Below are 26,710 nucleotides of genomic sequence, written 5' to 3'. Positions count from 1 at the left end.
CCCGGTGTTCCCATGGAGATCTCTGAGAGGGGAATTCCCTCATGGACGTTCCCTAATCCCGGTGTTCCCATGGAGATCTCTGAGAGGGGAATTCCCTCATGGACGTTCCCTAATCCCGGTGTTCCCATGGAGATCTCTGAGAGGGGAATTCCCTCATGGACGTTCCCTAATCCCGGTGTTCCCATGGAGATCTCTGAGAGGGGAATTCCCTCATGGACGTTCCCTAATCCCGGTGTTCCCATGGAGATCTCTGAGAGGGGAATTCCCTCATGGACGTTCCCTAATCCCGGTGTTCCCTTAGCGAGTGTTCCCTGAGGAAGGAATTCCCTCATGGATGTCCCTTAATTCTGATATTCCCTTGGAGATGTGTGAGGGAGGAATTCCCCTCATTACGTCCCATAATTCCCATATTCCCTTGGAGCTCTGTAAGGGGGGAATTCCCTCATGGATGTTCCTTAATCCCAGTGGTCCCTTGGAGCTCTGTAAACGAGGAATGCCCTCATGGATTTCCCTTCATTTCGATATTCTCTTGGAGCTCTGTGAAGGAAAATTCCCTCATGAATTTCACTTAATCCCGATGTTCTCTTGGAGATTTCTGAGGGAGGAATTCCCACATGGAAATCCTTTATTCTCACTGTGATATCCCAGTGTTTCCTTGGTGCTCCATGAGGGAGGAATTCCCTCATGGAAATCCTTTAATCCCACTGCCATATCCCTTGGAGCTCTGTGAGGGAGGAATTCCCTCATGGATTTCCTTTCATTCTGAAATTCCCTTGGAGATCTCTAAGGGAAAATTCCCTCATGGAGGTTCCTTAATTTTGATATTCCCTTGGAGCTCCGTGAGGGGAGAATTCCCTCATGGAAATGCTTTAATCCCCCTGCTATATCCAGGTGTTCCCTTGGAGCTGTGTGAAGGAAAATTCCCCCATGGATATCCCTCAATCCCAGTGTTCCCTTGGAGATTTCTGAGGGAGGAATTCCCACATGGAAATCCTTTATTCCCACTGTGATATCCCAGTGTTTCCTTGGAGTGCCCTGAGGGATGAATTCCCTCATGGATTTCCCTTAATTCTGATATTTTCTTGGAGATCTGTGAGGGGGGAATTCCCTCATGGATGTCCCATAATTCTGACATTCCCTTGGAGATGTGTGAGGGCGAAATTTCCTCATGGATGTTCCTTAGTCCTGTTATTCCCATGGAAATCTCTGAGGGAGAAATTCCCTCATGGATTTCCCTTCATTCCAATATCCCCTTCGAGCTCCATGAGGGGAGAATTCCCTCATGGAAATCCTTTAATCCCACTGCCATATCCCTTGGAGCTCTGTGAGGGAGCAATTCCCTCATGGGTGTCCCATAATTCCAATACTTCCTTGGAGATTTCTCAGGGAAAATTCCCTCATGGACGTTCCTTAATCTCAATATTCCTTTAGATCTCTGTGAGGGAAGAATTTCCTCATGGAGATCCCTAAATCCCCTTTTCCCTCAATGTTTCCCAAATCCCATCTCTGCACCCTCTTTGCTTTATTCCCTCTGTGCTCAGATTTTCTCTTCCCTCTTTTTTTGGTTTCTTTTAAATTTTTCCCTATTTTTATCCTTGCTCCAAATCCTTGGGGGAAGCTCTGTGGGAAGTGGGAGGTGCCAGACCTGGAAACAAAGGGAAGATCCCAGAGCATTCCCAAATATTTCAGAAATTTCTTTCCCTCTGCCCCTTCAATTCATCAATTCCTTGGGAATATCCCACTGAAATTTTCTTTTCTTGCTTTTTTAGGACAGAACCAGCTCTGACAAGAGGAAGAAACATCCATAAAAAACATCCATTTCCCAGCTATCCCAAAAACAATGCAAAACCCAAATTATCCCAACACTCATTCCCCCTCAATCTCCCCATGATTTCCCACACTTTTAAATACTCAAATCCCATTTTTAGCAGGGCTTTTTTTGGGATTATTTCTCCAAATTCCTTGGCTCGGCCAGGAATTTTTTGCAGCCTGCATGGACAGAGCAACCTTTGCCTGTTCCACCGCTTTTTTCCGGGATTTTGGGAATTCTTCTCCAGGTGCTCTCCCCGGGGGCCACGTGGATTTTATTGACAAAGTTGATTCCTTCACTTATTCCGATTTTTTCCGGGATTATCTCATTCCCAACCACCCCTGCATTTTCTCAGCCAAATTCACTGAGGATTGGGGCAGCAGGAAAAATTGGGTGACGTGGGATGGGAAACCCAACTTTGAGCATCTCCTGCAGAAGTTTGGTAAGTCCTGGGATTTTTTTTTCCCCATCCTAAAGGATTCGGTATTTTAGGACTGAATTTTAGGGATGAAAGCACTAAAAAATCCAAAAATCCAAGATTTTCCTGAACTAATACATAGGTTTTTTCCATTTATTCACTCCCAAATTTTATTTTTTATTTATATTTAAATGAATTTAAAAATTTGAGAATTTAACTATTCCAACTCCTAAAGGACTCAGCTTTATAGGATTGAATTTTTTTCCATGGGAAACCCAACTTCAAGTATCTTTTGCAGAAATTGGGTAAGTCCTGGGATGTTTTTCCCAATCCTAAAGAATTCAGTATTTTAGGACTGAATTTTAGGGATAAAAGCACTGAAAAAACAGAAAATGCCAAGATTTTCCTAAACTAATAAATGGATTTTCTCCACATATTCATTCCCAATTATTTTTAATTTATATTTAAATAGATTTAAACTCTTGGAGAATTTAATTATTCCAAATCCTAAAGGATTCAGCTTTATGGGATTGAATTTTAGGGATAAAAACACTAAAAAAACCCTAAATTCCAAGTTTTTATCCTAAATTAATCCGTGGATTTTTTTTTTTCCATGGGAAACCCAACTTTGAGCAGAAGTTTGGTAAGTCCTGGGGTTTTTTCAAAATCCTAAAGAATTCAGCTTTTTAGGATTGAATTTTCAGGATAAAAGCACTAAAATAACCCCAATTCCCAAGCTTTTGCCCAAAATGAATCCATGGATTTTTCCCATTTCTTCACGGTCTGGTTTGCAGATTCCAAACTGAAATGTATTTCCCCATTTTATTTATAATTTATTATTTAAATAAATTCAAAATCTTGGAGAATTTAATTATTCCAAATCCTAAATGATTCGGTCCTAATCAGTCCCTCCCTCCTAATGGATTTAAGGGGAAAATTCCCTTTAAAGAAAAAACTGGAAAATTCAGGTCACAGCAAGAAAAAAAAAACCAGGAAAATTTGGTGCACATGAAATAAAGAGCAGGAAAATCCAGGACACTTAAAATAAACCACTCTGGATTTGGGTGGTGTTTCCCTGGAATGGTTTCTTTGGAATATCTGAAGCCCAGAATTCTGTGGGGATGAGCTTGAGGGAGGTGATTTGATGGATCCTCCTCGTTCCTGAGGGATTTGTAATTCCTGGATGGTGTTCCTTGGTTCTGGAATATTGGGATGTTCCTTTGGAATATCTGAAGCCTGGAATTCCGTGGGGATGAGATTGAGGTGGAGATGATTTGATGGGTCCTCCTCAATCCTGAGGAAAACTCCTGACAGATTTTTAATTCCAGGATTGTATTTCCCTGGAGCGATGGTTCTGGGATATAGAATATTCCTCTGGAATATTTCATCCCCTGCCCAGAATTCCGCAGGGATGAGCTTTAGGGAGGTGATTTGATGGCTCCTCCTCATTCCCAGGGGATTTGTAATTCCTGGATCATGTTCCCTTGGAATGGTGGTTCTGGAACATTGGGATGGGTCCTCTGGAATACTGGGAGCCTGGAATTCCATGGGGATGAGATTGAGGTGGAGATGATTGATGGGTCCTCCTTATTCCTGAGGAAAATTCCTGAGGGATTTGTAATTTCTGGATTTTGTTAGTCTGGAACGATGGTTCTGTGATAGAGAATATTCTTCTGGAATATTTGAGGGCCAAAATTCCAAAGGGATGAACTTTAGGGAGGTGATTTTACAAGTCCCCCTCATTCCCTGAGAAAATTCCTGAGGGATTTGTAATTCCTGGATCACGTTTTCCCCGGAGTGATGGTTCTGGAACATTGCGATGGTTCCGTTGGAATATTTGAAGCCCGGAATTCCGCGGGGCTGAGACTGAGGCGGAGATGATTTGATGAATCCTCCTCATTCCCGCGGAAAATTCCCGATGGATTTGCAATTCCAGGAGAAGCCGTGGTGCCCGTGGCCAACTGCGATGTCAAGGAGTACAACTCCAACCCCAAGGAGCAGCTGCCCTTCAAGGAATACGTGCAGTACTGGCGGGAATACATCGGGAACGGCCACCGCTCCCCACGGGGCTGCCTCTACCTCAAGGACTGGCACCTGAGCAGGTCGGGGCTCGTTCCCAACAATCCAGCACCGGGAATGTTCCTCTGGAGAAGGGAGGGATCCGTGGAACCCTCAGAGCCCCTTTCAGAGCCCAAAGGGTGTCCAGGAGAGCTGGAGAGGGATCTGGGACAAGCATGGAATGACAGGACCCAGGGAATGGCTTCCCACTTAATTTATGAAGGAATTCCTGGTTGGGATGGAATTCCCAGAGAAGCTGCTCCATCCCTGGAACTGCCCAAAACCAACTTGGAGCACCCTGGAATAGTGGGAAGTGTCCCTGCCATGGGGCTGGGACTGGAAGTTCTTTAGGATCCCATCCAACCCTAAAAATTCCATGATTTTCAGTTGTTCCAGTTGGGGTTTTGAGGCAAAGCAGACAAGCTCAGCATCAGCACGGAGGGAAAATACTCCAACATTCCCTGAGGGATTCCAAAGCCTTGGCCTCCAGCTCCAAAAAGAGCCCCAAATTCCTCAAATCCCCGATATTCCAGGCTGATGTCATTCCCTCAGCCTCATTCCCAGCTTTTATTCCAAGCTCAAGATCCATTTAAATTCAATTTGGGCAGGAATTGCTGGCTGGGCGGGTTGGGAGGGGCTGGGATGGAATTCCCAGAGCAGCTGGGGCTGCCCCTGGATCCATGGAAGTGTCCAAGGCCAGGCTGGAGCTGCCTGGGACAGTGGGAATTGTCCTTGGCCATGGAAGGGGATGATCCTTAAGGTCCCTTCCCACCCAAACCATTCCATGTTTTCTCCCTGTGGAGAATGGGACTGGAGCAGCTCCTACAGTCAGACCTGGAGTGGGATTTGGGTTGGGATTATTCCATGGCCATGTTGGATTTGGGATCCTTTCATAGCCACTGGCTTTTCTGGGAACATTCCCATTCCTTCCAGTTGCCTTCCCCCAGCTCTGCCTGTCCTTCTCCAGCTGGAAAAGAACCTTGGGAAGGAATTTTCCCTGTGGGAATGGGGAGGGGCTGGGATGGAATTCCCACAGAAGCCGTGGCTGCCCCTGAATCCCTGGAAGTGCCCAAGACCAGCTTGGAACAATCTGGGACAGTGAAAATTTGGGATAAGCTGCTCCTTCAACTCCTTTTCACCCCAAACCCCTGGAATTCCATCCTGAGGGATCCACCTTGCTCTTCCCACTGCATTTGGGGGATCCTGTTTTCCCAGGCTGCTTTTCCAAGTGTTTTTGTTTTCCAGAGCTTTTCCAGAGCAGGATGTTTACACCACTCCCGTGTATTTTTCCTCGGATTGGCTCAATGAATATTGGGATGCCGTGGCTGTGGATGATTTTAGGTTCGTCTACATGGGACCCAAGGGATCCTGGTAAGGCTCTCATCCCAAAAAATTCCTTTTCCAGCTGAATATCCCAGGAAATTATCCCATTATCCCTCAGGATAAGCCGGCAGGTTTCCCGGTGTCCTGGTTGGCTCTGGGTGGGAGGGAAAAGGGAAAACCCCAAATTGTGCCCACAAAAACAGAAAAAAAAAAAAAAGTATCTGAGAGATTAGAGGAGAAATTCCCTTGGGATCAGCCACGTGGAATGTGCAGGGATAACTCTAGTGTTTTCCAGGGGAAAATTCCAGGTGAAAATTCCAGCCCAGTGTTGGTTGTAAAGTTGAATTTGGGGTGTTTTTATCAGAATTCCCTGTCCTTAGGGGATTTTCAGGATAAATTAAAAAGAAGCACAAAGGATATAAAATACTCAGTTATCCAGCCAGAATTCCATCAGGAATTTTGGCATCAGTATCCATATAATGGCCTTTTAATAACCAAAACTCCCATCATCCAACTGAAATTCCATGAGGAATATTGGGATCAGCATCCATATAATAGCCAAAACTCCATAAAGTAGAGAAGATCTAAAACACTCCATTATCCAACCAAAATTCCATGGGGAATTTTGGGACCAGTATGGATACAGTGATTTTTTTAATAGCCAAAACTCCCATCATCCGTCTGAAATTCCATGAGGAATTTTGGGATCAGCAACCACGTAATGCCCTATTAATAACCAAAACTCCCATCATCCAACCAAAATTCCATGAGGAATTTTGGGATCAGTAACCACGTAATGCCCTATTAATAACCAAAACTCCCATCATCCAGCTGAATTTCCATGAGGAATTTTGGGAAAGGTATGGATACAGTGGCTTTTTAATAACCAAAACCCCATAATCCAACTGAAATTCCTCACGGAAGTTTGGGATCAGTATCCATATAGTGGCCTTTTAATAATCAAAACTCCACAATCCATCCAAAATTCCATGAAGATTTTCAGGATCAGTAGCCACATAATGGCCTTTTAATAACCAAAACCCCATAATCCAACTGAAAAATTCCTCATGGAATTTTGGGATTGGTATGGATTCAGTGGTGCTTTTATAGCCAAAACTCCAAAATCCAACTGAAATTCCATGAGGAATTTTGGGATCAGTAGCCACATAATGCCCTATTAATAAGCAAAACTCCCATCATCCAACCAAAATTCCATGAGGAATTTCGAGATTGGTATGGATACAGTGATCTTTTTCATGGTCAAAACTCCATAACCCAATCAAAATTCCATTAAGAATTTTGGAAGCAGCATCCATATAACAGCCTTAATAGCCAAAACTCCATAATCCATCCAAAATTCCATGAGAAATTTTGGGAAAGGTATGGATACAGTAGCTTTTTAATAGCCAAAATTCCATAATCCAACTGAAATTTCTTACGGAATTTTGGGATCAGTATCCATATAATGGCCTTTTAATGGCCAAAACTCCATAATTCTTCTGAAATTCCATGAGGAATTGTGGGATCAGTATGGATATAGTGGCCTTTGAATAGTCAAAACCCCATAATCCAACTGAAATTACATCAGCAATTTTGGGATCAATATCCATATATTGGCCTTTTAATAGCCAAAGTCCATAATCCAACCAAAATTCCATGAGGAATTTTGGGATCAGTATCCACGTAATGCCCTATTAATAAGCAAAACTCCCATCATCCAACCAAAATTCCATGAGGAATTTTGAGATTGGTATGGATACAGTGATCTTTTTCATGGTCAAAACTCCATAACCCAATCAAAATTCCATTAAGAATTTTGGAAGCAGCATCCATATAACAGCCTTAATAGCCAAAACTCCATAATCCATCCAAAATTCCATGAGAAATTTTAGGAAAGGTATGGATACAGTAGCATTTTAATAGCCAAAATTCCATAATCCAACTGAAATTTCTTACGGAATTTTGGGATCAGTATCCATATAATGGCCTTTTAATGGCCAAAACTCCATAATTCTTCTGAAATTCCATGAGGAATTGTGGGATCAGTATGGATATAGTGGCTTTTCAATAGCCAAAACTCCATAATCCATTCGAAATTCCATGAGAAATTTTGGGATCAGCATCCATATAATAGCCTTCTAATAGTCAAAACCCCATAATCCAACTGAAATTACATCAGCAATTTTGGGATCAATATCCATATATTGGCCTTTTAATAGCCAAAGTCCATAATCCAACCAAAATTCCATGAGGAATTTTGGGATCAGTATCCACGTAATGCCCTATTAATAACCAAAACTCCCATCATCCAACCAAAATTCCATGAGGAACTTTGGGATCAGCATCCATATAACAGCCTTTCAATAACCAAAACCGCATAACCCAACTGAAATTCCTCATGGAATTTTGGGATCGGCCCCCTCACCTTCTCAATGCCTCGAATCCACGTTGGAATTTTTCGGGATTGATTCCCGCCCGTCCCTGTTTTTTTCCCAGGACGCCGTTCCACGCCGACGTCTTCCGCTCCTACAGCTGGTCGGCCAACGTGTGTGGCAGGAAGAAATGGCTGCTGTATCCCGCGGGACAGGAGGAATTCCTGAAGGATCGCCACGGCAATCTCCCCTTCGACGTGACGGCTCCGGCTCTTCGGGACAAGAGGATTTATCCGCGCTACAGCCAGAGCCAGCCCCCTCTGGAGATTCTCCAGGAGGCCGGCGAGATCGTCTTCATCCCCAGCGGGTGGCACCACCAGGTTCACAACCTGGTGAGGGCATGGGTCCACTGGGAATCGCTCCGGGATCGGGAAGTTGGATCACAAAGGTTTCGTTGGGACGGATGGAAATTGGGATTTCCAGGGAAAAGGTTGATCCGTTCTCCTGGGTGATGTTGGGAGGTTTGGAATGGTTTTCCCAGAGGAGCTTCATCCCTGGAAGTGTCCAAGGATAGCTTGGATGAGACTTGGAGCACCCTGGGATGGTGGGAATGGGATGGTCCCTAAGGTCCTTTCCCACCCAAAACATTCCAGGAATTCCGTGGGATAGAATTGGGGTGAGAAGGAGAGGAAGAGGAGGAGGACGAGGAAGATCCTGGAAAAAGGAAGAGGAGACAATGGAAATCCTTCCCAGGAAGGAGGAATTCCAGCTTGGAGCACTCTGGGATGGTGGGAATGGGATGGTCCCTAAGGTCCTTTCCCACCCAAACCATTCCAGGAATTCCATGGCAGAGAATTGGGGTGAGGAAGAGGAGGAAGATCCCAGGGAAAAGGAAGAGAAAAGGATGAAAAAAGGAGGAATTCCAGCTTGGAGCCTCTGGGATGGTGGGAATGGGATGATCCTTAAGGTCTTTTCCCACCCAAACCATTCCAGGAATTCCATGGCATAGAATTGGGGTGAGGAGGAGAAAGATCCCGGGATAAAGGAATAGGAAACAATGGAAATCTTTCCCAGGAAGGAGAAATTCCAGCTTGGAGCACCATGGATAATGGGAAGTGTCCCTGCCCATGGGATGGGATGATCCTTAAGATCCCTTAAAATGGAATTTTTGGAGTGGCACATTCCATATTATCATCCCTAATAACTTAATTAGTGACTAATTACTAATTATCTATGGATTATCCCAAACTTTTCCCTCAGGAAGACACCATCTCCATCAACCACAGCTGGGTCAGTGGCAGCATTTTGGGAATTAGGGGTATTTTGGGTTCTAAAGAAAGAATCAGGTTTTTGGAGCGACAAATTCCATATTATCATTCCTAATAACTTAATTAGTATCTAATTACTAATTATCCATAGATTATCCCAAATTTTTCACTCAGGAAGACACCATTTCTATCAACCACAAGTGGGTCAATGGCTGCATTTTGAGATTTATGGATATTTTGGGTTTCTAAATAAGAAATCAGGTTTTTGGAGCAGCACATTCCATGTTATCATCCCTAATAACTTAATTAGTTGCTAATTACTAATTATCCATGGATTATCCCTAACTTTTCCCTCAGGAAGACACCATCTCCATCAACCACAGCTGGGTCAGTGGCAGCACTTTGGGAATTAGGGACATTCTGGGTTTCTAAAGAAGGAATCGGGTTTTTAGAGCAGCACATTCTGTATTATCATCCCTAATAACTTATTTATTGACTAATTGGTAATTATCCATGGATTATCCCAAACTTTTCCTTCAGGAAGACACAATTTCCATCAACCACAGCTGGGTCAGTGGCAGCACTTTGGGAATTATAGACATTTTGGATTGCTCAGGAATAGGATTTTTGGAGCAGCACATTCCATGTTATCATCCCTAAAAACTTAATTAATGAGTAATTACTAATTACATGTGGATTATCCCAAACTTCTCCCTCAGGAAGACACCATCTCCATCAACCGCAGCTGCGTCAGCGGCTGCATTTTGGGAATTAGGGACATTTTGGATTTCTAAAGAAGGAATCAAGTTTTTGGAGCGGCACATTCCATATTATCATCCCTAAAAACTTAATTAGTGACTAATATTACTAATTATCCATGGATTATCCCAAATTTTTCCCTCAGGAAGACACAATCTCCACCAACCACAGCTGGGTCAGCAGCCGCATATTGGCAATTAGGGACATTCTGGTTTGCAGGAATAGGATTTTTGGAGCAGCAAACCCCATATTATCATCCCTAATAATTTATTAATTGATAAATTACTAATTATCCATTGATTATCCCAAACTTTTCCCTCAGGAAGACACCGTTTCCATCAACCACAACTGGGTCAGCAGCAGCATTTTGGGAATTAGGGACATTGTGGGTTGCTCAGGATTTTTGGAGCAGTGCATTCCATATTATCATCCCTTATAACTTAATTAGTTGCTAATTACTAATTATCCATCAATTATCCCAGACTTTTCCCTCAGGAAGACACCATCTCCATCAACCACATCTGGGTCAATGGCAGCATTTTGGGAATTAGGGACATTGTGGGTTTCTAAAGAACAGATCTGGTTTTTAGAGCAGCACATTCCATATTATCATCCCTAATAACTTATTTATTGACTAACTACTAATTATCTGTGGATTATCCCAAATTTTTCCCTCAGGAAGACACCATCTCCATCAACCACAGCTGGGCCAGCAGCAGCACTTTGGGGATTAGGGACATTTTGGATTTCTAAAGAAGGAATCAGGTTTTTGGAGCAGCAAATCCCATATTATCATCCCTAATCACTTAATTAGTATCTAATTACTAATTATCCATAGATTATCCCAAATTTTTCCCTCAGGGAGACACCATTTCTATCAACCACAAGTGGGTCAATGGCTGCATTTTGAGATTTATGGATATTTTGGGTTTCTAAAGAAGGAATCAGGTTTTTGGAGCAGCACATTCCATGTTATCATCCCTAATAACTTAATTAGTTGCTAATTACTAATTATCCATGGATTATCCCTAACTTTTCCCTCAGGAAGACACCATCTCCATCAACCACAACTGGGTCAGTAGCAGCACTTTGGGAATTAGGGACATTCTGGGTTTCTAAAGAAGGAATCGGGTTTTTAGAGCAGCACATTCTGTATTATCATCCCTAATAACTTATTTATTGACTAATTGGTAATTATCCATGGATTATCCCAAACTTTTCCTTCAGGAAGACACCATCTCCATCAACCACAGCTGGGTCAGTGGCAGCACTTTGGGAATCAGGGACATAACAACTTGCTCAGGAATAGGATTTTTGGAGCCGCAAATCCCATGTTATCATCCCTAATAACCTAATTAGTGACTAATTACTAATTATCCATGGATTATCCGAAATTTTTCCCTCAGGAAGACACCATCTCCATCAACCACAGCTGGGTCAGTGGCAGCACTTTGGGAATTAGGGACATAACAACTTGCTCAGGAATAGGATTTTTGGAGCCGCAAATCCCATGTTATCATCCCTAATAACCTAATTAGTGACTAATTACTAATTATCCATGGATTTTCCCAAATTTTTGTCCCTCAGGAGGACACCATCTCCATCAACCACAGCTGGGTCCGTGGCAGCACTTTGGGAATCAGGGACATAACAACTTGCTCAGGAATAGGATTTTTGGAGCAGCACATTCCATGTTATCATCCCTAAAAACTTAATTAATGAGTAATTACTAATTATATGTGGATTATCCCAAACTTCTCCCTCAGGAAGACACCATCTCCATCAACTGCAGCTGTGTCAGCGGCTGCATTTTGGGAATTAGGGACATTTTGGATTTCTAATGAAGGAATCAAGTTTTTGGAGCGGCACATTCCACATTATCATCCCTAATAACTTATTTATTGACTAATTGGTAATTATCCATGGATTATCCCTAACTTTTCCCTCAGGAAGACACCATCTCCATCAACCACAGCTGGGCCAGCGGCAGCACTTTGGGAATTAGGGACATTTTGGATTGCTCAGGAATAGGATTTTTGGAGCCGCAAATCCCATGTTATCATGCCAAATAACCTAATTAGTGGCTAATTACTAATTATCCATGGATAATCTGAAATTTTTCCCTCAGGAGGACACCATCTCCATCAACCACAACTGGGTGAACGGCTGCAACGTGGCCGTCATGTGGAGCTTCCTGCAGGATGAGCTGGCGGCCGTCCAGAGGGAGATCAGCCAGTGGAAAGATCCCATGGACGACTGGCACCTCCAGTGCCAGGTACCCCCCGCTCCTGGATCATCCGGCAATTCTGGGATTCTTGGACTTCTCACGGCAGAATTTCCGTGGGTTTTAAGGAAGTAGGAGTTGGGGGGACAGCTTTGTTTTGTTGGGAAATGTTCCCTATGAAAGTTTGGGAATGCTGCCTGTAAAAGTTTGGGAATTGCTTCTGGTTGTTGGCTGTGTCCAGGTTGGAATGTGTTGGTTGGAAAGGTGGGGAAAAATCAGGATCAGGAGAGCTGGGAATGTTCACATGGAGAAGGGAAAATCCTCAGAGCCCCTTCCAGAGCCTAAAGGGGCCCCAGAAAAACTGGAGAGGGATTTGGGATAAACCTGGAATGACAGGAGACAGGGAATGGCTTCCTATTGGAAAAATGGGGATTTAGGGAAGGAATTCCTGGCTGGGATAAAATTTCCAGAGAGAAGCTGTGGCTGCCCCTGGATCCCTGGAACTGGGAAAGAATCCAGAAGATCAAACTTCACAATCCAACCAAAATTCCATGAGGAGGACAATGGGTGAAATTCCTTCCAAAATCTTCTGGATGAAACAAATCCCAAATTTATTTCTGGAAGCTGTTCCCTCTCCTTGGGTTGATTTCCTTCCAGAAATGAATATTTGGGAAAATCCCCACAGTTAATATTTGGGAAAAACAGTCCAGCTCCAGAAAAGCTGGAGAGGGATTTGGGATAAACCTGGAATGACAGGACACAGGGAATGGCTTCCCATTGGAAAAATGGGGATTTAGGGGGAATTTCGGGATGGAATTCCTGGCTGGGATAGAATTCCCATAGAAGCTGTGGCTGCCCCTGGATCCCTGGAGCTGGGAAAGAATCCAAAAGACCAAACTCCACAATCCAACCAAAATTCCATGAGGAAGAGGGTGGGTGGGATTCCTTCCAAAAACTTATGGATGAGGAAAATTCCATTTTATTTCTGGAAGCTGTTTCTTCTCCTTGGGTTGATTTCCTTCCAGAAATGAATATTTGGGAAAAACAACTCAGTGTCTTTGGATCCAGAAGCAATTCCAATGAAAAAATTATTAAACATAATTATTTATGATTCCAAAGAATTCCCAACTTCATCAGATCCAATTTTAGGGATTTTTTCCTGCTGTCATTCCCACTCTCACTCCGTTTCCCCCTTTAGCTGATCATGAAATCCTGCACGGGCATCGACTACAAGGAATTCTACAACTTCCTCAAAGTCATCGCGGAGAACCGGATTTCGGTGCTGGAGAAGGGCCTGGACGAGGAATCCTCATCCCAGAACAATTCCAAAGCCGCCATTTCCACCCTGGGAATGCTGCACGCCGTGTTTGACCTCAAGCGGACGGTGAAGGTGCTGAGCTCGTTAAGCGCTAACGAGGATTTCCGCAAGCTGGACCTGACCTCCCTGAGCCCTTCTCCAGAGGCTCTGCTCCAGCACCTGGAGTCGGCCATAGACACGGCCCTGCTCTGAATTCCTGCTTTTCCAAGAGGTTTTCCAAAGGTTTGGAGGAGGAAATGGACTTGGACAAGAGCTTCACCCAGCAGGAGGAGGGAGAACGGAAGGAGGGAGAACATTCCCAAGGTTCTGAGTGGTTTGCAGGAATTAAGGAGAAAACCACCCCAGCCAAAGGAAAATGCCAAACTTCCTTAGGGTTCTGAGCATCACTCAGGTCAAAAATTCCCTCTGGATCATCTGCTGTTGGAATGATGCAAATTCCCTGTGCTAAAGCTCAGCTTTGTTAAAACCTCTTCTCTTCCAGGTCCAGCTCACCTTTTCCATTCCTTTTTTTGGGAATTCCATGGAAGCCTGAGCTGGAGCCAGGATTTGGGAATGTTGATTCCATGTCTTCCAAAGTGGGATTTCCAAGGCTGAGACGCTCAGGATTAAATTTAATTTAATTCAACTCCCAGCAAAACCTGCCTTGACTCTTCCCAATAAAAAGCAGGAATGGGAATGCGCTCCCAGAATTCCCTCCAGGAAAGATCAGGAAAGTTCTGAGTGGTTTGGAGGAATTAAGGAAAAAAACATCCCAGCCAAAGGAAATCCAAAATTTTTTAGGATTCTGAGCATCACTCAGGGCAAAAATTCCCTGTGGATCAAGCCTGGAAGTGGAATGAAGCAAATTCCCTGTGCTGAAGCTCAGCTTTGTTAAAACCTCTCCTCTTCCCGGTGTAGCTCAGCTTTTCCATCCTTTTTTATGGAATTCCAGCTGCTGAATTCCATGGAAGCTGAGCAGGAGCCAGCACCTGGAATCAGCCATAGACACGGCCCTGCTCTGAATTCCTGCTTTTCCAAGAGGTTTTCCAAAGGTTTGGAGGAGGAAATGGACTTGGACAAGAGCTTCACCCAGCAGGAGGAGGGAGAACGGAAGGAGGGAGAACATTCCCAAAGTTCTGAGTGGTTGGGAGGAATCAAGGAAAAAACCATCCCAGCCAAAGGAAAATCCCAAACTTCCTTAGGATTCTGAGCAGGCAGTCAGGGCAAAAATTCCCTGTGGATCAAGTCCGGAAGTGGAATGAAGCAAATTCCCCGTGCTTAAGCTCAGCTTTGTTAAAACCTCTCCTCTTCCCGGTGTAGCTCAGCTTTTCCATCCTTTTTTATGGAATTCCAGCTGGTGAATTCCATGGAAGCTGAGCTGGAGCCAGGATTTGGGAATGTTGATTCCATGTCTTCCAAAGTGGGATTTCCAAGGCTGAGACGCTCAGGATTAAATTTAATTTAATTCAACTCCCAGCAAAACCTGCCTTGACTCTTCCCAATAAAAAGCAGGAATGGGAATGTGCTCCCAAAATTCCACACTCTATCCCAAGCTCCAGAATTCCCTCCAGGAAAGATCAGGAAAGTTCTGGGTGGTTTGGAGGAATTAAGGAAAAAAACAAAAACCATCCCAGCTAAAGGAAAATCCCAATTTTTTGAGGATTCTGAGCAGGCACTCAGGGAAAAAATTCCTTGTGGAATTTTTTTGCGGATCCAGCACCTCCTGCACGCTTCCACAGCACAATTCCCACCCAGAATATTCCCAGAGGAACCCCCCCTCCTGCTTTTCCTTGGAAAAATCCCAAAACCTGGAAGCACAAATGGCTGCACACTGTTACCTTCAGGCCTCGCTTGAACTCCTCCCGAAATCAAAGCCGAGAAAAACTTGGAATTTCGGGAAGTTTTAGGAAGTCAAACTGAAAATCCACCTCGTTTTCCTTGAATTCCTTGGAATTTTTACCCCCCCTGCACTTTGCATGTCCTTTTCCAGTAGGAATTTTGCATTTTTTCTTCATTCCAAAAATACCAAGGAGTCGTTTTCCCGGATTCTTGAAGACGACAAGAATTGGAATAAGGAGCACGCAGAGCCTGGAATCTTCAAAATTCCAAAGTTTTATTTAAATAAAAATTCCTGGCAAACTTCCAGTTAGAGTCTCTCATTAATATATTAATTATTAATTAGTAATATAGGAATTAATCGGTTATTTATTACAGGATAAAAATTTGGGGAAAATGGGAGGAAAAAGCTTGGAGGGTTTTGTTTTCCCAGAGTCACCTGGATAAGGTTTAAAATTCCTTGGAAAAATGAAGAAATTCCATGGAAAAATTATAAAAATCCCATTTATTTAAAGGTTTGGACTTCCAATTTTTCTTCATTCCCAAAAATATCAAGGATCCACTTCTCCTTCATTTAGAAAATTCCCAAATTCCTGAAAACAAAGAAGATGGGAAGAAGGAGCACGTGGATCCTGGAATTTCTTCAAAATTCCCATAATTTTATTTAAATAAAAATTCCTGGCAACCTTCCCATGGGATTCTCCCAATAATATAATAATTCTTGTAATTAATCTGTTACTCATTAAATGATAAAATTTGGGAAAAATGGGGGAAAAAAACTTGGAGGGTTTTGTTTTCCCAGAGTCACCTGGATAAGGTTTAAAATTCCTGGGAAAAATGAAGAAATTCCAGGGAAAAAAAGACAAAAATCCCATTTTTTGAAAGCTTTGGATCTCCAATTTTTTGTTTCCAAAAAAATCAAGGAGCACTTTCCTTAATTTAGAAAATCAGGAAAACTTGGGGAAAACACCTGGAAAAAGCTTGGGGAGTTTTATTTTCCTGGATAAGAAAAAAAAAATCCCAGGAAAAATGGAAAAAAATGGGATAAAAACTGTCAAAAACAAGATTTTTTAGGACTATTTTAAAATTATTTTGGGATGCTGGGAACAGCATCCCAAATATCCATTGGGAATATCCCAAATATTCTTTTTCCAAAGGGAAATTCCAGCTCAGAGCACAAATCCAGCTGGGATTGGAGTTTTTATTCCATAATTTCTGGTTGTTTTCTTGGAATTTCCCAAAATTTGGGAGAAATCCGTGTTTTTTCCAAGCCCTCCAGAATCCCAAGGTGTGGGATCACCCCCGAGGTCTCCCAAGGAGAAATAAAAATCTTGGAGCATGGGAAAATCAGGAAATTTGGGAATAGCAGCTTCCAAATGGAATTGGAAAAATCCTGAGTTGGGAAAAATAGGAAAAGGAGTGGTGGGAAAAATCTCCTCCAATTCCCAGAATTTTTTAGGAGTTTTGGGATGAGTTTCCCTTCTCAGTGCAAGAAATCCCATTAAAAATTGGGTTTTCCCAAAGAAATTCTTTTTCTGGGAATTTTCCAGTGCAAAAAATAAATAAAATCCTCATCCTGAGCAGGGAAAGGAGATTTTTCCTGGGAATTATTTACAGGAAAAGAGGATAAAACTCCAAAAACAAAACCTTGGAGATGGAAATTCCAGCCCTTCCAGTGTTTTTGGGATTAGGAAAACCTCGGCTGGGGAGGAATTCTTCCCTTTGAAGGCAGCCAGGGATAAAATTCCCACTTTTTACAGCGGGGTTTGGTCCAGAAAATTCCGGAAAATTCCGATTTTCCCCATGGATCAGGAGCTGTGGGAGTTTTCCTTTGGATGGAGCCGGATCCTCTGGATGTGTTCATAGCACGACTGGGGAGGGAACAGAGAAAAAAATCAGGGAAAAATTTGGGAATTCTGGGATCAAATCCAGGCAGAAAATCCCTGCTGATCCCAAGGAGAATTCCAACAGAATTCAATCTGTCTGGAATTAAGGATTAGGATTTTTTTCCCAGCCCAGCAAGGGAATAAAATCTCAAAAATTCCATTCCAGAAAAGCTGGAATTTTGCTGGAATTCCTGGAAAAAAAATTTCCTTACCTCCAGTGTTGTCAGCAGGAAGTCCAGCATTCCTCCCTGGTTGGTCGGATCCATCAAATCCCGGATCAGGTGGATTTCAGCTCCCAGGTGTTGGATCCTAGGGAAAAACAAATCCCAAAATCCAGGAAAAATCTCAGGGCATGTGGAGGGGTTGGAATTTTGGAGATGAGTAGGAAAACTCTGGAATTCCGGTGCTGGTGCATCCGGATCTGCTGGAGGGATCTGGGATCTCAGAATCGCAGAATCCCAGAACTCCAGGATCACAGAATCAGAGAATTCCAGAGTCACAGAATCCAAGAATTCCAGAATCCCAGAATCACAGAACTCCACGTTTCCAGAATAACAGAATTCCAGAATCTCAGAATCCCAAAATTCCAGAGTCCTGGAACTCCAGATTTCCAGAATCGTAGAATTCCAGAGTCACAGAATCCAAGAATCTCGGAATCCCAGAACTCCAGAATCACAGAACTCCAGATTTCCAGAATCAGAGAATTCCAGAGTCACAGAATCCAAGAATCTCGGAATCCCAGAACTCCAGAATCACAGAACTCCAGATTTCCAGAATCAGAGAATTCCAGTGTCACAGAATCCAAGAATCTCAGAAGCCCAGAATCCCAGCATTCCAGATTTCCAGAACTCCAGGTTTCCAGAATCACAGAATTCCAGAATCACAGAATCCCAGAATTCTGGAATCCCAGAGTCCTGGCACTCCAGATTTCCAGAATCGTAGAATTCCAGAGTCACAGAATCCAAGAATCTCAGAATCCCGGCATTCCAGAATCCCGGAACTCCAGATTTCCAGAATCACAGAAATCCATATTTCCAGATTCATAGAATTCCAGAATCACGGAATCCAAGAATTCTAGAATCCCTGAATCCCAGAATCACAGAACTCCAGGTTTCCAGAATCATAGAATTCCAGAGTCTCAGAATCCCAGAATCCTGGCATTCCAGAATCCCAGAACTCCAGATTTCCAGAATCACAGAAATCCATATTTCCAGATTCACAGAATTCCAGAATCCCAGAATCACAGAACTCTGGAATCACAGAACTCCAGGTTTCCAGAATCATAGAATTCCAGAATTTCAGAATCCCAGAATCATGGAACTCCTGATTTCCAGAATCATAGAATTCCAGGATCTCAGAATCCCAAAATTCCAGAATCCCAGAATTCCAGAATCCTGGAACTCCAGATTTCCAGAATCATAGAATTGCAGAGTCACAGAATCCAAGAATCTCAGAAGCCCAGAATGCCAGCATTCCAGATTTCCAGAACTCCAGGTTTCCAGAATCAGAGAATTCCACAATCTCAGAATCTAAGAATTGCGGAATCCCAGAATCCTGGAACCCCAGTTTTCCAGAATCACAGAATTATGGAGTCACAGAATCCAAGAATCTCAGAATCCCAGAACTCCAGATTTACAGAATCATAGAAATCCATATTTCCAGATTCATAGAATTCCAGAATCCCAGAACTCCAGGTTTCCAGAATCAGAGAATTCCAGTGTCATAGAATCCAAGAATCTCAGAATCCCAGAACCCCAGCATTCCAGATTTCCAGAATCCCAGAATTCCAGAATTCTGGAATCCCAGAGTCCCAAAATCCCAGAGACCCGGAACTCCAGATTTTCAGAATCACAGAATTCCAGAGTCACAGAATCCAAGAATCTTGGAATCCCAGAACTCCAGAATCACAGAATCATAGAATTCCAGAATCCCAGAACTCCAGATTTCCAGAACTCCAGATTTCCAGAATCAGAGAATTGCAGAGTCACAGAATCCAAGAATCTTGGAATTCCAGCCTTCCAGAATCCCGAGATCCCAGAACTCCAGAGTGTTTGGGGCTGGGAAGCTCCTTCAGGGAAATCCATGAGCAGGGATTTCCCATTATCCCAATTTTTTCCAAGCGCTTCCCACTGGGAACACTTCCAGGGATGGATCAGCCACAACTTTGGGATACCCCATCCCAAGAAAATTCCAGATCCGTCCATAGGAAATTCCAGTCGCTGGATGGAATTTTGGATTCTTCATCTCCCAACAGAATCCCAGTCCCTGCTGAGGGTGGAAAATTCCTGTGGGAATCCCAGAATTCCAGAGTGTTTGGGGTTGGAAAGGTCCTTAATGATGATCCATGGGCAGGGACCTCCCACTATCCCAATTTTCTATGGGATAAGAGGTGGACTGGGATAAAAGGAACGATTTTCCAGTAAAACCTTGGAATATCATCTGTGATAAGGCACAGACAGTCTGGAATTCCAGGATAAAAGGAATCACTTTTTCCATGAAATATCCTTTGGGATAAGAGATGGACACTCTGGAATTCTGGGATAAAAGGAATCTCATTTCCATGAAAACCCTGGAATTCCTCTGGGATAAGACACAGACACTCTGGACTTCCAGGATTAAAAGAATCTGATTTTCCATGAAATATTGTCTGGGATAAGACACAGACAGTCTGGAATTCTGGGATAAAAGGAATCACTTTTCCCATTAAAACCCTGGAATATTGTCTAGGATAAAACATGGAAACTCTGGAATTCCAGGATAAAATGAATCTGATTTTCCATGAAAATCCTGGAAGAGGCTCTGAGATAAGACACAAACTCTGGAATTCTAGGATAAAAGTAATCTCATTTCCATGAAATATCTCTGCCATAAGACACAGACACTCTGGAATTCCGAGATAAAAAGAATCTGATTTTCCATGAAATATTGTCTGGGATAAGACATGGACAGTCTGGAATTCTGGGATAAAAGGAATCTGATTTCCATTAAATATCCTTTGGGATAAGACATGGGCACTCTGGAATTCCCAAGATAAAAGGAATCACTTTTTCCATGAAAACCCTGAAATATCCTTTGGGATAAGACACAGACACCGTGGAATTCCAGGATAAAAGGAATCACTTTTTCCATTAAAACCCTGGAATTCCTCTGGGATAAGACATGGACACTCTGGACTTCTGGGATAAACGGAATCTGATTTTCCATGAAATATCCTTTGGGATAAAACACGGACTCTCTGGAATTCTGGGATAAAAGGAATCACTTTTTCCATGAAAACCCCGAAATATCCTTTGGGATAAGACACAGACACTGTGGAATTCCAGGATAAAAGGAATCACTTTTTCCATTAAAACCCTGGAATTCCTCTGGGATAAGACATGGACACTCTGGACTTCTGGGATAAACGGAATCTGATTTTCCATGAAATATCCTTTGGGATAAAACGTAGACTCTCTGGAATTCTGGGATAAAAGGAATCACTTTTTCCATGAAAACCCCGAAATATCCTTTGGGATAAGACACAGACACTGTGGAATTCCAGGATAAAAGGAATCACTTTTTCCATGAAAACCCTGGAATATCCTTTGGGATAAAACACAGGCAGTCTGGAATTCCAAGATAAAAGGAATCTCATTTCCATGAAATATCCTTTGGAATAAAACACAGACACTGGAATTCTGGGATAAAAGGAATCTGATTTTCCATTAAATATTGTCTGGGATAAGACATGGACACTCTGGAATTCTGGGACAAAAGGAATCTCATTCCCATTAAATATCCTTTGGGAAAAAAACACAAACACTCCAGAATTCCATCCACACTTTATATCCCAAAAACCCAACCGCGCCTCTGGAAAAAAAAAAAAAAAAAAAACACACAAAAACCCCAACACATCCAACCCCAGATCCCAAAAGTTTCCATTGGAATTCTTCCAGCTGGAAACATTCCAGAGGGAACGAGCTGCACTCACTTGGCCCGGGACACGACGAAGACGAGGAGCGGCAGGAGGTCGTCCATGGGCAGCCGGTACTCGGCGCCGCGCAGCCGCGACACCGTCAGCTCCAGCTCCTCGTACGTCCTGCGCAGGATCTCCAGCTTCTGCCGCGGGTCCACCGTCGTGCTGTGAGGGGGGGAAAAACAAACGTGGAGAAGCTGCACCCGGAAAAACGGGGTTTAATTTAAAAAAAAAAAAAAATAAATAAATTCGGGATTAAGGGATTTCGGGAGATTTGGAGTTCGTGGATTGGCTCCAAAGGGTGGAGGGAAGAGAAGCAACAAGAGCCGAGGCCAGGAGATATTCCAGGGTGGAATGGGACGCTGCTGGTGTCTTCCATATTGTGTCCAATCCCCCAGGATGGGACATTCCTGCTGTCTCAAATATGGAATAGGACATTCTTGGGATCTCTGAAGTGGAATGGGACATTCCTGGTCTCTCTCATATGGAATGGGACATTCCTGGAGATCCTCTTCTGGAGGATCTCCAGCTTCTGCCGCGGGTCCACCGTCGTGCTGTGAGGGGGGGAAAAACAAACGTGGAGAAGCTGCGCCCGGAAAAACGGGGTTTAATTAAAAAAAAAAAATAAATAAATAAATTCGGGATTAAGGGATTTCAGGAGATTAGGAGTTCGTGGATTGGCTCCAAAGGGTGGAGGGAAGAGAAGCAACAAGAGCCGGGGCCAGGAGATATTCCAGGGTGGAATGGGACGCTGCTGGTGTCTTCCATATTGTGTCCAATCCCCCAGGATGGGACATTCCTGCTGTCTCAAATATGGAATAGGACATTCTTGGGATCTCTGAAGTGGAATGGGACATTCCTGGTCTCTCTCATATGGAATGGGACATTCCTGGAGATCCTCTTCTGGAGGATCTCCAGCTTCTCCCGCGGATCCACCGTGGTGGTATGGGGGTAAAAGAGCCGTGGAAAAGCTGCACCCGGAAAAACGGGGTTTAGGAAAAAAAAATAAATTCGGGATTAAGGGATTTCAGGAGATTTGGAGTTCGTGGATTGGCTCCAAAGGGTGGAGGAAAGAGAAGCAACAAGAGCCGGGGCCAGGAGATATTCCAGGGTGGAATGGGACGCTGCTGGTGTCTTCCATATTGGATGGGACATTCCTGGAGATCCTCTTCTGGAGGATCTCCAGCTTCTCCCGCGGATGCACCATGGTGCTCTGGGGGGTAAAAGAGCCATGGAAAAGCTACACCCGGAAAAACGGGGTTTAGGGAAAAAAAATTAGGGATGAAAGGACTGATGGATTGGCTCCAAAGGGTAGAGGAAAGAGGAGGCACCAAGGTTGGGCCAGGAGATGTTCCAGGGTGGAATGGGACCTCCTGGGATCTCCAGTATTGGATGGGACATTCCTGGTGTCTCCCATGTCTCCCATATGGAATGGGACGTTCCTGGTGTCTCCCGAGTGGAATGGGACAATCCAGGAGATCCTCTTCCAAAGGATTTCCAGCTTTCCCCTGGGATGCACTGTGGTGCTGTCGGGATAAAAGAGCCATGGAAAAGCCGTGAAAAAAATAAATTAGGGATGAAAGGATCGATGGATTGGCTCCAAAGGGTGGAGGAAAAAGGAAGCTCCAAGGTTGGGCCAGGAGATGGTCTAGGGTGGGATGGGACATTCCTGGGATCTCATATATGGAATGGGACATTTGAGGATTTCAGGAATTCTGAGCTCTTTTGGGAGCTGGGCTCCAAGGCTTTGGAACCCCTCAGGGAATGTTGGAATATTTTCCCTCCGTGCTGATGCTGAGCTCGTCTGCTTTGCCTCAAAACCCCAGCTGGAACAACTGAAAATCATGGAATCGTGGAATTTTTTAGGGTTGGATGGGATCCTAAAGAACATCCAGCTCCAACCCCATGGCAGGGACACTTCCCACTATCCCAGACTGCTCCAAGTGTCCAGCCTGGCCTTGGACACTTCCATGGACCCAGGAGCAGCCACAGCTTCTCTGGGAATTCCATCCCAGCCCCTCCCCAACCCTCCCAGCCAGGAATTCCTTCCAGGGAATATCTGTGGGAAGTGAAGATGCTGAGCAGGAAATTACTGGATTTCATCATTGATGTCGTCGTGAAATTTTGGAGGGAAAAATTCCATGGAGTTCGCTTTGAACCAGAAAGCACATCCCAAACAACTTTTCCTTAAATAATGAATGGAATGGCATGGGAATGCTTTTAAAACAGGTACAAATTCCTGGCATTTCCCAAAAATAAATCCCTGGATTTGAGTGGGAAGAGCTGGACAGGACTCACATGAGCTTCTGCAGGCACTCGGTGGCCGACAGGAAACATTTGTCCTTGATCAGGGAGCGCCTCTGGAAAAGAGACAGGAATACCTTTGGAATGTCAGGGGCAGAGATTCCAGAGCCATCCCACAAAACCTCCGTGGAAATCCACAGGCAGAGCCTCTGGACGGGAGCTGATCATGGAGCTCGGATTCCTGGGATTCGCTGGGAGAAGCTCTGTCCCCATCCAAGCCCAATTCCATGTCCCATTCCCATTCCCGGCTGGCTCCGAGGGTTTTCCTTACCTGGTTGGAGGTCAGGGAGAGGTCTTTGAGAGGCCACAGGTGCCTGGAAAGGGAAAAGCAGGAATTAGGATGGATTCCATCCTGAATCCCCTCGATTCTTCCATCTCCTCCTCCAAGGTGCTGCCAAAGCTTTGGAGGCTTCGTTTGCTTCTCTCTTGGCCCTGCTCCAGGTGGGATTTGCCTCAGGAACCTGGGAGCTCCCATCCCATGGACCCACTTCTATCAGAGCTCCCATCCCATGGATCCACTTCCATGGGAGCTCCCATCCCATGGATCCACTTCCATGGGAGCTCCCATCCCATGGATCCACTTCCGTGGGAGATCCCATTCCAGGGATCCACCTCCCTGGGTGCCTCCATGCCATGGATCCAATTCCCTGGGAATTCCAGCCCATGGATCCACTTCCATCAGAGCTCCATTCCATGGATCCACTTCCCTGGGAGTTCCCATCCCCACGGATCCACTTCCCTGGGTGCTCCCATCCCATGGATCCACTTCCCACCATCCCATGGTTCCACTTCTATCAGAGCTCCCATCCCATGGATCCACTTCCCTGGGAATTCCATCCCACGGATCCACTTCCCTGGAAGCCTCCACTCCCATGGATCCATTTCCCTGGGTGCCTCCATCCCCATGGATCCACTTCCATCACAGGTCCCATCCCGTGGATCCACTTCTCTCCATGCCACAGATCCACTTCCCTGGAAACCTCCATCCCCATGGATCCATCTCCCAGGGAGTTTCCATCCCATGGATCCACTTCCCTCAGAGATCCCATTCCATGGATCCACTTCCCTGGGAGCCTCCATCCCACAGATCCACTTCCCTGGGAGATCCCATTCCATGGATCCACTTCCATCAGAACTCCATCCCATGGATCCACTTCCCTCCATCCCATGGTTCCACTTCTATCAGAGCTCCCATCCCATGGATCCACTTCCCTGGGAATTCCATCCCATGGATCCACTTCCATCAGAACTCCATCCCATGGATCCACTTCTCTCCATCCCATGGATCCATTTCCCTCCATCCCATGGATCCACTTCCCTGGGAGCTCCCATCCCATGGATCCACTTCCATCAGAACTCCATCCCATGGATCCACTTCTCTCCATTTCATGGATCCACTTCCTTGGTGCCTCCATCCCATGGATCCACTTCCCTAGGAGATCCCATTCCAGGGATCCACCTCCCTGGGTGCCTCCATGCCATGGATCCAATTCCCTGGGAATTCCAGCCCATGGATCCACTTCCATCAGAACTCCATCCCATGGATCCACTTCCTTGGTGCCTCCATCCCATGGATCCACTTCCCTCCATCCCATGGATCCATTTCCCTCCATCCCATGGATCCACTTCCCTAGGAGATCCCATTCCATGGATCCATGGGAAGCTCCATCCCTGGGAGCTCCCATCCCATGGATCCCCTTCCCTGGGAATCCCGTCAGAGTATGTGTTCCTCAGGGATGATCCCAGGAAAATCCGTGCGAAATTTTGGCACTTTTGGATCCAATTCCTCTCATTTCTTTTGGATGGAATCCAATTGAGACCCTGGATCTGCTGCGCTCCTGAAATCCCGGAGGAAAATTCCCAAGCTGCTTCCCATCACTTCCAGAGGTGGATCCAGGAGCACGAATGAATGAGAGAAACACCTGCCTCCACTTTTTCCATCTTTTCAGTTGGTATTCCCGTATTTTAAAAGGGAATGCCCTGGAATAAACATTCCTTTTCCAAGATATTTAACAATTCCAGATGACTTGGAGAAAAAAATTTGGGAATTTTCCACGCAAAAATGAGGATTAGCAGGGATAACAGCAGTTTTCCATTCCCAATTTTCCTTCCAACCAAACATTCCCAAGTAGGAATTCTGGGAGAAATTCCAGTGAAAAACTGGGAAAAACCAATGCTGAACCCAACAACAACTCAACCTTTCTGGGATTTTCCCTGGGGGTGGAAAAAATCCCGCTTACTTCTGCACATCCAGGAACTCCAGGAGCTGGATATCCGGGAAGAGGCTGAGCTCCACAATTCCCTGGCAGTAGAGCTCGTCCTCACGCTGGTGCTGGAGCATGTAGAGCATGGAGAGCTCGGGATAGAATCCAGGCAGAATCAGCGGCAGCACCAGGCTGGGGCCCTTCCCGAGACTGGAAAACAGGGAAAAAAACCGGGATTTTCCAGGGAAATCCACGTGGATATTCCCAAACCTATGAGGGCATTTCCGAGGGGTTCTCCTTGTTTTCTGCTCTTCTGAGCTTGGCACGGTTGGGTTACGGTGGCCACAAGTTGGTCCAAGAGGATCTGGTGCTCCAGATCTCCAGGGAATTCACTGGGAGAAACCAGGAGCTCCAGACCTCTGGAGTCATCAGGAAAAACCTGGAGCTCCAGGAGATGTCTGGAGTCCCTGGAAAAATCTGGAGCAGCAGGAGATCTCCAGGAAATTCACTGGGAGAAACCTGGAGCTCCAGATCTCTGGAGTTACCAGGAAAAACCTGGAGCTCCAGATCTCCAGAATCACCAGGAAAACCAGGAGCTCCAGGAGATGTTTGGAGTCTCTGGGAAAACTTGGAGCAGCAGGGGATCTCCAGGAAATTCACTGGGAGAAACCTGGAGCTCCAGATCTCCGGAGTCACCAGGAAAAACCTGGAGCTCCAGATCTCCAGAGTCACCAGGAAAAACCTGAAGCAGCAGGAGATGTCCAGGAAATTCACTGGGAAAAACCTGGAGCTCCAATCTCCAGAGTCACCAGGAAAAACCTGAAGCAGCAGGAGATCTCCAGGGAATTCACTGGGAGAAACCTGGAGCTCCAGACCTCTGGAGTCATCAGGAAAAACCTGGAGCTCCAGGAGATGTCTGGAGTCCCTGGAAAAATCTGGAGCAGCAGGAGATCTCCAGGAAATTCACTGGGAAAAACTTGGAGCTCCAGATCTCCA

At 44.7% G+C, this 26,710-nt stretch overlaps 2 protein-coding genes across 4 annotated transcripts in view; one reads left to right on the top strand and one right to left on the bottom strand.

Moving 5' to 3' along the window:
• The first annotated feature begins 1,900 nt into the window (after window positions 1-1,900).
• Window positions 1,901-13,742, top strand: JMJD4 (jumonji domain containing 4). Its single transcript, XM_058818551.1, has 6 exons — window positions 1,901-2,252; window positions 4,165-4,330; window positions 5,532-5,657; window positions 8,106-8,373; window positions 12,137-12,283; window positions 13,431-13,742. Exons 1-6 carry the CDS (start codon window positions 1,994-1,996, stop codon window positions 13,740-13,742), a joined length of 1,278 nt encoding a protein of 425 aa, XP_058674534.1. The 5' UTR covers window positions 1,901-1,993.
• Window positions 13,743-15,667: 1,925 nt separating this feature from the next.
• The window catches only part of ALS2CL (ALS2 C-terminal like), a 56,013-nt gene continuing 44,970 nt past the window's right edge, over window positions 15,668-26,710 (bottom strand). For all 3 annotated transcript variants that reach the window (XM_058809400.1, XM_058809409.1, XM_058809391.1), the window contains exons 21-26: window positions 25,751-25,924; window positions 23,782-23,824; window positions 23,505-23,566; window positions 21,222-21,371; window positions 17,464-17,560; window positions 15,668-17,236 (exon numbers count right to left, since the gene is read on the bottom strand). In XM_058809400.1, the coding sequence (XP_058665383.1) occupies window positions 17,174-17,236; window positions 17,464-17,560; window positions 21,222-21,371; window positions 23,505-23,566; window positions 23,782-23,824; window positions 25,751-25,924 (589 nt within the window). In that variant the 3' untranslated portion in view covers window positions 15,668-17,173. The remainder of the gene's footprint in view (window positions 17,237-17,463; window positions 17,561-21,221; window positions 21,372-23,504; window positions 23,567-23,781; window positions 23,825-25,750; window positions 25,925-26,710) is intronic.

The sequence above is a fragment of the Ammospiza caudacuta genome, chromosome 1 (genome assembly GCF_027887145.1).
Source record: "Ammospiza caudacuta isolate bAmmCau1 chromosome 1, bAmmCau1.pri, whole genome shotgun sequence".
NCBI lineage: Eukaryota > Metazoa > Chordata > Aves > Passeriformes > Passerellidae > Ammospiza > Ammospiza caudacuta.
This window is presented reverse-complemented; position numbering and strand designations above follow the sequence as displayed.

Coding starts and splice junctions, on each gene's coding strand:
- JMJD4 (XM_058818551.1), top strand. CDS start 1,994: ATGGACAGAGCAACCTTTGCCTGTTCCACCGCTTTTTTCCGGGATTTT. Junction 2,253..4,164: donor GCATCTCCTGCAGAAGTTTG/GTAAGTCCTGGG, acceptor TTGCAATTCCAG/GAGAAGCCGTGGTGCCCGTG. Junction 4,331..5,531: donor AAGGACTGGCACCTGAGCAG/GTCGGGGCTCGT, acceptor TTTGTTTTCCAG/AGCTTTTCCAGAGCAGGATG.